Source organism: Haliotis rufescens, unplaced genomic scaffold (assembly GCF_023055435.1).
Source record: "Haliotis rufescens isolate VD_foot unplaced genomic scaffold, xgHalRufe1.0.p SCAF_7, whole genome shotgun sequence".
NCBI lineage: Eukaryota > Metazoa > Mollusca > Gastropoda > Lepetellida > Haliotidae > Haliotis > Haliotis rufescens.
In genome coordinates, this window is record NW_025964361.1 from 45,864,555 (window position 1) to 45,875,351 (window position 10,797).

Below are 10,797 nucleotides of genomic sequence, written 5' to 3' on the forward strand. Positions count from 1 at the left end.
ACATATGGTACAAGTCAAAATAAGGAATTGCATCGGACATCATTTTTGTCACTGATGCGTCAAATGTGTGTCTTGTGGAGAGTATTTTGTCACTCTGAAACTTTATACGAGAAATAATACGAGGTCTTAGGATGATATTTGAATAGAATTAATGCATCTATTACATTCTTCTCGTGTTACTGTTACTACGCCTACACTATATGTCATATGTCTTGTTACAGCCTGTGTCAATGTGAACATCTCCAATGGCTGCTTGTCAAAATCACGAATCTCTTTGCACGAACGTCTCCCCTGTTAACACATGACGCTGTGGTGATGACGTTACACGGACGTTATTAGGCTGTCTGAGCGTCAATGTAACGCCATGCGAACGTCATGAGCTAGCAGAATTTTCTCGATTGATATCAGTATGTCATATGTACAACGTCCCTCATGAAATATTATATACATTGTATACTATCTACATACTGCAAAAATGCGAAGGTATTGTAACTTTAGCCACAAGCTTGAAATAACTCCAAAACGATTCAATTCTAAACTTCTTTATTCTTTGAAATTTCTTGTGACGACTTTTACAAAATAGTATTGGTCTGCAGCCTCAATCCTACGACAACACGAGTGTATATGATCATGCGTCATAAACATACCTCCAGAGAAAATTCCAATTATATGGCTAATTTCAATAGATATATCTATATTGCTGCAGAGATCAGTTCAATTGACTTCTGTGATGCCAGTATACATAACAACTGAAAAAATCTACTCTGAAAAAAGATGCATAATATGATAGATGAATGTCGTGTAACGACAAGCATGGTGGACATTACGAAATTCGTGCATTCGAATATAATGATTCTGTACTGTGTTTCGCAAGCAAACATTACCCTCATTGGTGAGCTCTGCTGGCCAGTTCTGCAACCATCGCCACCAATATTTGGTGACACTGACGTAAACAGTCACAGTTCACATCATCACACACATACCAGCAATCAGCACATAGGCCGGCAGCGGCGGTCTCCTTGCTGGAATGTAGGTATATGAATTCATCAGGGTTTCACGGAGTATCTCTGTATCATGGTCCTCCAGAATGATCGAATCCTCGTGAGATGGCAACGCGTGCCAGTTCGGACATGGTCATCGTAACGTGCAGTGATTGAAACCAAAATAATTCAGTTAGGCTCAGCGTCTTTCAAAGATGAATTCGTTGTAATGTTGCCACTTGGCTTCCTCTGTGTCCATCCCCGCTTTTAGCTCGCCAGCACTGTTGGTCCCGGTGCCAACCCCACCTGCCAAGAAGAACCCCTCTTCTTGAAGCATGTCAAAGGCCTGCTCCAAGTATGTATGCTTGAGGAAATACCTTCCTGTGTATCTATCCATGCCACCCCGATCTGGGTCTCTGCTTTCGTTCAGGGTTTCTTTGAATGCCTCTCGACACAAGGAAATTCTACCACACACGATGATTCTACTCAGCTTTCGGAATTTAACGTCAGCAAGCCCGTCTCTTCCGAAAGCAAATGTTCCCCTGTAGCCTACAGTTATATATCCCGGTTGCTTGCCGGTAACGCTAGGCAAGGGTTTAAGTATAGACCCTGATAGGGCGGAACCGGTAATTCCAGGGGGACTGGAAGTGCTGGACAGAGGGGTTAAGTGGGCCGGTTTTGGCGACAGAGCGCTTAAACTGTTCACTAAGTCCTCCAGCTCAAAGAAATCAGCTTCTTGTCGGAGTCGCTCACGTTCGTGGAAATTCTCTGGTAGAATAAGCTTGAGGTTCCGGAGATAGTCCAATATGTATCGGAACAATACACCATCTCTATCAATAAAATATTTGCCTTTAGCGTCCCGCACAAAAATTGCCGTAGAGTCATCGCCAAACATCTTGCCGAGTCGACATTCAGGGATCTTCTTTAAGGTGGCGAGTGTTGTTGTATAAAACACTCCACCAACGTTCAACTCAACAATCTCTGAGCTCTCAATCGAATTGGTCTTGTCAGACATTTTGGGTAATTTCCTTTAATATCCACTAGTTCAGGTTCCAAGTCAAATCCTTTGTACTTTAATAGCCACTTAAATCATTTCTAATAACTGCTCCTTTTGAGGCACACGTCTTCTAGTTTCCATACACAACACACCAAGAATGAACCGCTCTGGCCCTGAGGCAGACTGGTTGATTTCACTCTTTTCAAGAATACCAGCTGAGCGCTAATTCCCAGGCTACTGCAGTGAATAGTGAAGGTGAACTCACTTGATTCTATCGCTGTGGCTAGGGCGCGTATATGGCAGTGCTATCGACCGGACCTAGTTTATGGCATTCTAAATGTACGCACAAACACAAAGACTCTCTCCTAATTCCTTATTGATTGCCAATGTAGTCGCGATCCATTCTTCTCTGTTCTCAACTCAAACGAAAGAAGAGCATCAGTGTATGTTTTCAGATTCCCTAGCTCGCTGAAATATTCTAGCACCAATAGTTCTCGCGCCGCCGGTCTATATGCGCTTGCCTCCCCGTGCTCAGCCCCACTGATCGAGAGTATGGTCTGCCAGGGTTAAAAGCGCTGCAATAACTAACGAAACATATTCACCGACTGTGCAGAAATGCCCGTCCCTCGTCTGTGATTGGCTGTTTGGGCTTTGGCTCGTCAACTGGCGTTCGACGTCGCCATGGCAACCAGAAGACGGTGAACCGTTGCACACGCATGCGGTTTTTTTATTTGGTAAGGTCCAACTGCACTGACTCGCTATCGATACAGGGACAGGAGCTGAAATGGAGACACACTGATAGCATTACCCTACTGAGTAAATTAGATCTACCTGGTCACTCTCTAAGTTGGTGAGCTGGTGGCAGTTGATTTCAATTTACCTGTTTAAATAGAAACTATTGCGCTTTCTCGCAGCGGTTCAATCAAATCAAATTCTTTCAAAAACCTTGATGTCGGTCTATATGTGAAGCTACGTTTGTGTTAACTCGCTTTCAGTATCAAATATTTGTTTACGTTAGTATGCATTAGGGAAAATAGTGTACATGAGGCCATTATATCGTTGGCTTCCTAGTACCGCCTGCGGTTCTCTTAATCCGCAAACAGTGTTAAATATCAACCGTCATAGATATTTCACACATGCTAATATTTGGAAAACAGGTTCTATAGTACATGTATGTGGTTTTACAAACTAAAAGATTAATTCCAAACTTTATTCGAATATAAAATGGTAAGGGGATTTAAAAGAAAATGTTTTTTTAATTCGCACAGTGGCATCAGATGACCTTCATACAACCTTGCCAAGCACTTGCACTTAATACATTCTTATTCAATTAACCATTCCAAAATTGAAAGCTTTACTTGTTTCAGATAACGACCTTTTACTTGTTTAAGATCAGCAACCTTTTAAATTATCAAAAAATCTAAACTACTCTGTGGATAAATGAAACATATTAGCTGCAATCAATTTAATAGTTTTTACATCAGAGTAACTTAATTCGGATACCATTCAATATAGCTGGATTATAATATGCAGCATAATAAACGAACAACAATGACAGTGATTGAGCGTCATACATTACATTAAGCTTACGTATAATAAGAAGCATTATACAAACATTAAACGAACAACATTAACATTGAGTGTTATCTATCAAGGAGAGTAAACGAACTACAGTGGTTGAGTGAGTGAGTCAGTGAGTGAGTGAGTGAGTGGTTGAGTGAGTGAGTGGTTGAGTGAGTGGTTGAGTGAGTGGTTGAGTGGTTGAGTGAGTGAGTGGTTGAGTGAGTGAGTGGTTGAGTGAGTGGTTGAGTGAGTGAGTGGTTGAGTGAGTGAGTGAGTGGTTGAGTGAGTGAGTGAGTGAGTGAGTGAGTGAGTGAGTGAGTGAGTGAGTGAGTGAGTGAGTGAGTGAGTGAGTGAGTGAGTGAGTGAGTGAGGGAATGAGTGAGTGAGTGGGTATTGATCAGTGATCAGTAGTGCCGTTATATCACGGTGTGTCAGCTTGAGAAAAGCACTGCATTAACACTCATATTATACAACGCAGTAACAGAAGATGAATTCCTGTAACGTGAATGCTGCAATGATTACATTCAAGTGAAACGTAACGAGAATCTCCACGCACCAAGCACTGGGACGTCTTTTCCTAAACAAACAATAAAGTGCTAAATAATTTGTTTGTATTGAAGATTACCGATACATGCTCGAAGCTCGAAGCTCGAAGATATATGTGTGTCTTTCAAACAACAACAACACCTCTTTTGAACATATACACGTAAACTTAAAATGAACATAACATACATCGTATCCTCGGTAAAACCACTGGATGCATTCTGGTGACATGTGTTTATCCTTTGAATCAGTATGTGTGAATCATGCTCGGTATTTTATTGAGGTGCGCAATACAATCAATACGTAAATAAAACAAAGTGTGTTCGTGGTTGCAGACTGTAGCCAACAACGTCGATAAGCTGACAGCAAGCCACACGTGCTGCACTGTGACTGAATGGTCAGTTATCAATAATTCAATCCCAAGGGTGGGTCTCACCTGTCGCGTACGTATAATAGTATGCGTTGGTCTGTTTAGAATCCTATATTGCTCACCGGAATTGATATTTACTTAGCAACTAAGCCCACGATCGGCTTCATTGCATATTAACGTTCATTTGGATGTATTGTGTGTATACTACGGTTGTTACTGAGTCGGATACAGTGGTAAACGGGCTGTTATGGACTGAGTGATTGAGAAATTGAGTGAGTGTGTGGTTGAATGAGTGGTTGAGTGGTTAAATGAGTGGTTGAGTGAGTGATTGAGTGAGTGGTTGGACGAGTGGTTGAGTGGTTGAATGTGTGGTTGAGTGAGTGATTGGGTGAGTGGTTGAATGCGTGGTTGGGTGAGTGAGTGGTTGAGTGGTTGAGTGAGTGATTGAATGAGTGGTTGAGTGGTTGAATGAGTGGTTGAGTGGTTGCATGTGTGGTTAAGTGGTTGAATGTGTGGTTGAGTGAGTGGTCGAGTGAGTAGTTGTGTGAGTGAATGTGTGGTTGAATGAGTGGTCGAGTGAGTGGTTGAAAGTGTGATTGAGTGTGTGGTCGAGTGAGTAGTTGTGTGGGTGAATGTGTGGTTGAATGAGTGGTCGAGTGTGTTGTTGAATGAGTGGTCGAGTGTGTTGTTGAATGAGTGGTTGAGTGAGTAGTTGAGTGAGTGGTTGAATGAGTGGTTGAGTGAGTGGTTAAATGAGTGGTTGAGTCGTTGAATGAGTGGTTGACTGGTTGAGTGAGTGGTTGAATGTGGTTGAATGAGTGGTCGAGTGAGTAGTTGAGTGGTTGAATGTGTAGTTGAATGCGTGGTTGAGTGGTTGAATGAGTGGCTGAGTGAGTGGTTGAGTGAGTGGTTAAATGAGTGGTTGAATGAGTGGTTGAATGTGTGGTTGAGTGAGTGGTTGAATGTGTGATTGAGTGAGTGGTTGAATGTGTGGTTGAGTGAGTGGTCGAGTGAGTAGTTGTGTGGGTGAATGTGTGGTTGAATGAGTGGTCGAGTGGTTGAGTGAGTGGTTGAGTGTGTGGTTGAATGAGTGGTCGAGTGAGTAGTTGTGCGGGTGAATGTGTGGTTGAATGAGTGGTTGAGTGAGTGGTTGAATGTGTGGTTGAGTGAGTGGTCGAGTGAGTAGTTGTGTGGGTGAATGTGTGGTTGAATGAGTGGTCGAGTGGTTGAGTGAGTGGTTGAATGTGTGGTTGAATGAGTGGTCGAGTGAGTAGTTGTGTGGGTGAATGTGTGGTTGAATGAGTGGTCGAGTGGTTGAGTGAGTGGTTGAGTGTGTGGTTGAATGAGTGGTCGAGTGAGTAGTTGTGCGGGTGAATGTGTGGTTGAATGAGTGGTCGAGTAAGTGGTTGAATGTGTGGTTGAATGAGTGGTCGAGTGAGTCGTTGAGTGGGTGGGATGTAGGTGAGTGAGTATGTTTTTACGCCGCATTTAGCAATATGCCACTATCCCAGCGGGGGCCGCGTATTGTATTTACAAACTACCTTTCTCGTGTAATAGATTATTGAAACATGACAAGAAGTATTTGAATAACCTCCATAAATCTTCACAAATTTATGACAAGCTTATATGGCCTAGTGGAAATAGCGTCTGCAGAGAGAGCGGAAGGTCGGTGGTTCGATGCCCGGGCTGCCACATACCAAAATATGGTAAAGGGTGGTGCACTGCATGGCTTTCGGCATTGACGGGATAAAACAAAGACCGGTCGCTTCGAAGTCAGTATAAAGTGTCTGCATGGGGTAGCATTTTTAAACTGCGGCCTGGTAGTGGCGGGCTACCGCTATTAAACTTGCAGAAGGATGGACTAGTATAGCGGCCATACGCTGATGTGCAGGCGTCACCCCATTTCACCCCACAAGACTATAGCTGTCTGTAAAAGGACATGGAACAATACGTATTCAATAATGTTAATTATTCTTCAAAGGAAATGTCAATCAATTAGTAAACTGCTGAATAAACACGAGTGAGCTTTTCAGTACCTGACGGCGTGACCGTTTTATGTTGGAGGAAAGCCCGAAGTAATGCTGACAAACCTGAACACAAAATCAGTGCGAATGTGGAATTCGAACCCATGGTCCTAAGTTTCTGTAAACCTAAGGGACGCAACTCCGAACAGCAAATTGAAGCGCTCAAGACGACTTGACCCGCCGCGCCCACGACAACAATAATAATCAGTGAGTGAGTGAGTATGATTTTACGCCGCTTTTAGCAATATTCCAGCAATATCACGGCGTGGGACACCAGAAACGGGCTTCACACATTGTACCCATGTCGGGAATCGAACCCGGGTCTTCGGCGTGACGAGCGAACGCTTTAACCACTAGGCTACCCGACCGCCCCACAATATTAATCAAGAAGCTGGGAGAATATAAGCACGAACGGACGCTTACATGTGAAACTAAGTAAGAAGACATAATTTGTACGTTTCAATTTTATGGACATTACGAATAAACTTCATCCACAATGTTACAGTAATGTTAAACATGTTTTCTGGAGTCATAAGAATCAATACATGTAAACATGCGAAGTAAGAGGTACATGCGACAACATGATTAAATAGTTGACTAGTTGACAACAAATCCTCACTGTGTGTTCACAGGTGCATAGGAATTACGTTAAATTATTACCATTGGATACTGCCTCCATCCTTTTCCCGTCGTCCTTATTATTGTTTTTTCATTTGATTATTTCCCAGTACAGTGAAACTGTACAATCAAACACCCCTTCCAGTAAAACATTGCTCCCTGTCAAACGCTGCATCCATTCAAACACTCCTTCCATTCAAACATTCCTTCCAGTCAAACACTGCTTCCATTCAAACACTGCTTCCAGTCAAACACTCCTTCCAGTCAAACACTGCTTCCAGTAAAACACTGCTTCCATTCAAACACTCCTTCCTTTCAAACATTCCTTCCAGTCAAACACTGCTTCCATTCAAACACTCCTTCCAGTCAAACACTGCTTCCAGTCAAACACTCCGTCCAGTCAAACAATGCTTCCAGTCAAAAACTCCGTCCAGTCAAACACTCATTCCAGTGATTCCAGTTCTAGCAGGTCTTCAGCAGGAGCTCGAACTGCACGTGCAGTCCCGCTGTAATACCTGTACGCTGTAACACTCGTACATTATTATTAACCAATATCCTCTTATTTGTTCTTTTTGTTTATTTCTTAGCGCCAGTGATAAAATGCCAATCTATAGCAAAATACTACCTCGTTTATATAAATATAAACCTAAACGCTAAAGAATAACCAGCCTCAGTTATCCGCCGAAACAGGCCATTGACCGTAAAAAGCAAAAGTGCTGCAGACATTTTGTGAATGGATCACTGAAAATCTGTGATGACACCAGGTGTTCACGGAAACATCTTTTATTCCTCATGAGATATAAACTGTTGTACGCAATGAAGTTTGACAACATCCCCTTCTATTACCAATGGTCAACTTTTGACAAAGACATGACACGAAGAAGCGAAAGCACATTCAATAACCTTTCATCACATTAAACATTCAGGGGTAAAGACACACAGTTCGACTTCGGACAGTAAGTGTTTACATGAAAAGTAGGAAGAGGAACACACTGGAAACAGACATTTCTCTGGCATGTCCTTTCCGTTGGTAGCGATGACATGACCCTTTAGTGCCGTGCGATCAAATATTATCAATAACGAAGTACAGAGCGAGCGATCTGGTTTCAATGCGAAACACACTCCCTCGGGTCACTCGACGCATAATGTCAAGTGATCCGTTTGTATGTGACCAAGTATAAGACTTCTCAGGAGTGCAGGTTCCCTTTCACGAGATAATCTTGAGTGGGGAAAATATTTTGCCCCACTTCTGCCATCGTCGTAGATAAAAACATGTTGTTGTTAGAAATAATCAAATCGCGCAGTTCTTTCTAAATGGGTGCCCAGTCCGCTAAGTCGCTGTAATTCGCTTTGCAAAGTTGCACCCCTTAGCCGTGCCAGAAGCCTATTATCGTGGGTTCGAATCCCGGTTCTCCCCGATTACGTTTTTAGGTTTGCCAGCAAAATGGTAGACGTCTGATGCCTGCATCCCCTCGGGATTTCCTTCCACATGAACGTGACACGCCGTGATGTAACTCAGTCTGGAACAGTGTTCAGCGTTCTGCACGGCGAATAACACCGCCTTACTTGACTGAGCCACTCATGCCCCTACTCTCAACAGACAGACAATTTATTCATTAAAAATCTGTCATATTTCTGTTATAATAATTCAAGAGTAAGGTGACGATGGCAGAGGTCTACGCCGTCAGTACCATAGGTTTGTTGGTCGTGGGTTCGAAGCCCAGATTCAACCCGCTTGTGATACTTAGAATTCACCTAAATGTGTACGACCAGCGTCTCTGCAAAGCGAATAGCGACGCCTCATACGACAACACCCCCGGCCCATGACCCCGACAGACCCTATCAAGATACAATGTACAAATCCGTTCCTCAGCCCATGAATAACATGTGTTCGAGGTCCATTAGACTTCTTCAGACCTTGACAGTTTTACCATTATACCTGATCAGGTTCTCTTTCATCTTAGATTTATTTTAAGTGTAACTTTTGCATAATCCTTAACGTAGCAAATTAACATTCCGATAATATGAAGCGCCGAGGTGATGGAGCATAAATCACCGCAACAGTAAGGCCCTCTTGATCAGTGAATCTGATAATGTCCAAAACAGAAACGTGAAGAGATATCTAAAATCGATAGCGAAGAAATCGCAACATTCTAGTGCTATTTATAACATCGGTAATATGCGACAGGGATACGAGGCCAGGTCGCGCGGGCTCTCCATTTGACGATCTTCCCAAAAGATGGAGCTCTATTCCGTCGCACTGGTGTCACCTTACATATCATAGACTGTATTCCTGAACCTGATCCTCCAACAATTGCCTCTGCTTGTTGAATTTTCAAAAGACAAAAATAATTTGGACCCACCGTCTTGGCAATCGCTGCTTGTTTAGGTGGTAGATTCCCACCGGATGGGGACTACGCGTGTCTGTTCCTACCGGAAATGAGTCTCTCGCGTGTAACTGGTCTCACTTATGAAAAGTATAGCAACATGAGCTGGAGCTCGGATGAAGATGGATGCAGTTTTTGCACCGGGTGATGGAATATTAAGGTTGTCTTTTCCCCTACGTTACCTTAAACACCGAAATCCCTAAAGGAGTTATGTAAACTGACTGGGATATTCCAAGAACATAACACATAACGGCGGTGCCAGCCACATCCTGAAGTGTTTTCCAACTATGGTAATATCCGAATGTTATTTATCTATCGTGTTTACTTTGGCCGCATTTTCGACAAAACACGCTGTCGGGGGAAGTAAGACAATGACTTCTGAGAATAGGGCCCTCAAAAACTATGTTTGTGGATTGGCGAGATGTTTTTCGTGGACTTGAATTGGATGAGGATGTTTGGACAATCCATCATCAGTATATTTTCTGAAGTCATCTTAATAGAGTAAGCAATTGTGTGCTTGTTTTCTTTGAATAATCTGCCGCAATAACACACTCACTGGTACGTCTAACCTACGATTCAGATCATGTGTCATATTGGTGAATCTGTTCTATAGTTCAGTGGAATTCTGTTTACCTGAATAAATAGGGTTAGCGGTTTCTTTCAAAGAGTGAGTGAGTGTGGTTTTACGCCGCTTTTAGCACTATTCCAGCAATATCACGGCGGGGGACACCAAACATGGGCTTCACACATTGTATCCATGTCGGGATTGGAACCCCGGTCTTCGGCGTGACGAGCGAACGCCTTAACCACTAGGCTATCTGACCGCCCCTTCTTTCAAAGAATAACTTGGAACGGCAGATACCATTGTGGTTAGGGCGTTCGCTTGTTTCGATTCTGATAATGGGTCAAAGTGTGAATTTAAGCGACAAATCCTTTCCATATTATTAAGAAATCTTGGAGTTTCCATATTATTAAGACAACTTGGAGTTTATTTACAATTCCGACTATATCATGGTGATGTGTATATGAATCACTATGAAAAAGCGATGAGAAGCCCATGCCTGAAGTCCTCCGCATTGATATTGCTTGAATGTTTAAAAAATCGTCGTAAAACCATGCTCGCTAACTCAGGTGAAACCAGTCATGATTGTCACTGAATAAGCTATGGTTACCGCTCGACAACCTATCTAACAGATGGAATCTGCGCTACCATCAAGTACAAATGGGAATTCCATTTACGTGGATTAATGTCATAGTTGGTTTGGAGTTATTAAGGGGAGGTAATATCGGTTACCACAATGTCCGACTCTATGGC

At 42.8% G+C, this 10,797-nt stretch overlaps 1 protein-coding gene across 1 annotated transcript; it reads right to left on the bottom strand.

Annotated features, from left to right (window-relative positions):
* Nucleotides 1-526: 526 nt before the first annotated feature.
* LOC124143659 (BTB/POZ domain-containing protein KCTD12-like) lies at nt 527-2,563 on the bottom strand. Its single transcript, XM_046512684.2, has one exon. It carries the CDS (start codon nt 1,993-1,995, stop codon nt 1,180-1,182), a length of 816 nt encoding a protein of 271 aa, XP_046368640.1. The 5' UTR covers nt 1,996-2,563; the 3' UTR covers nt 527-1,179.
* Between the last annotated feature and the right edge of the window lie 8,234 nt (nt 2,564-10,797).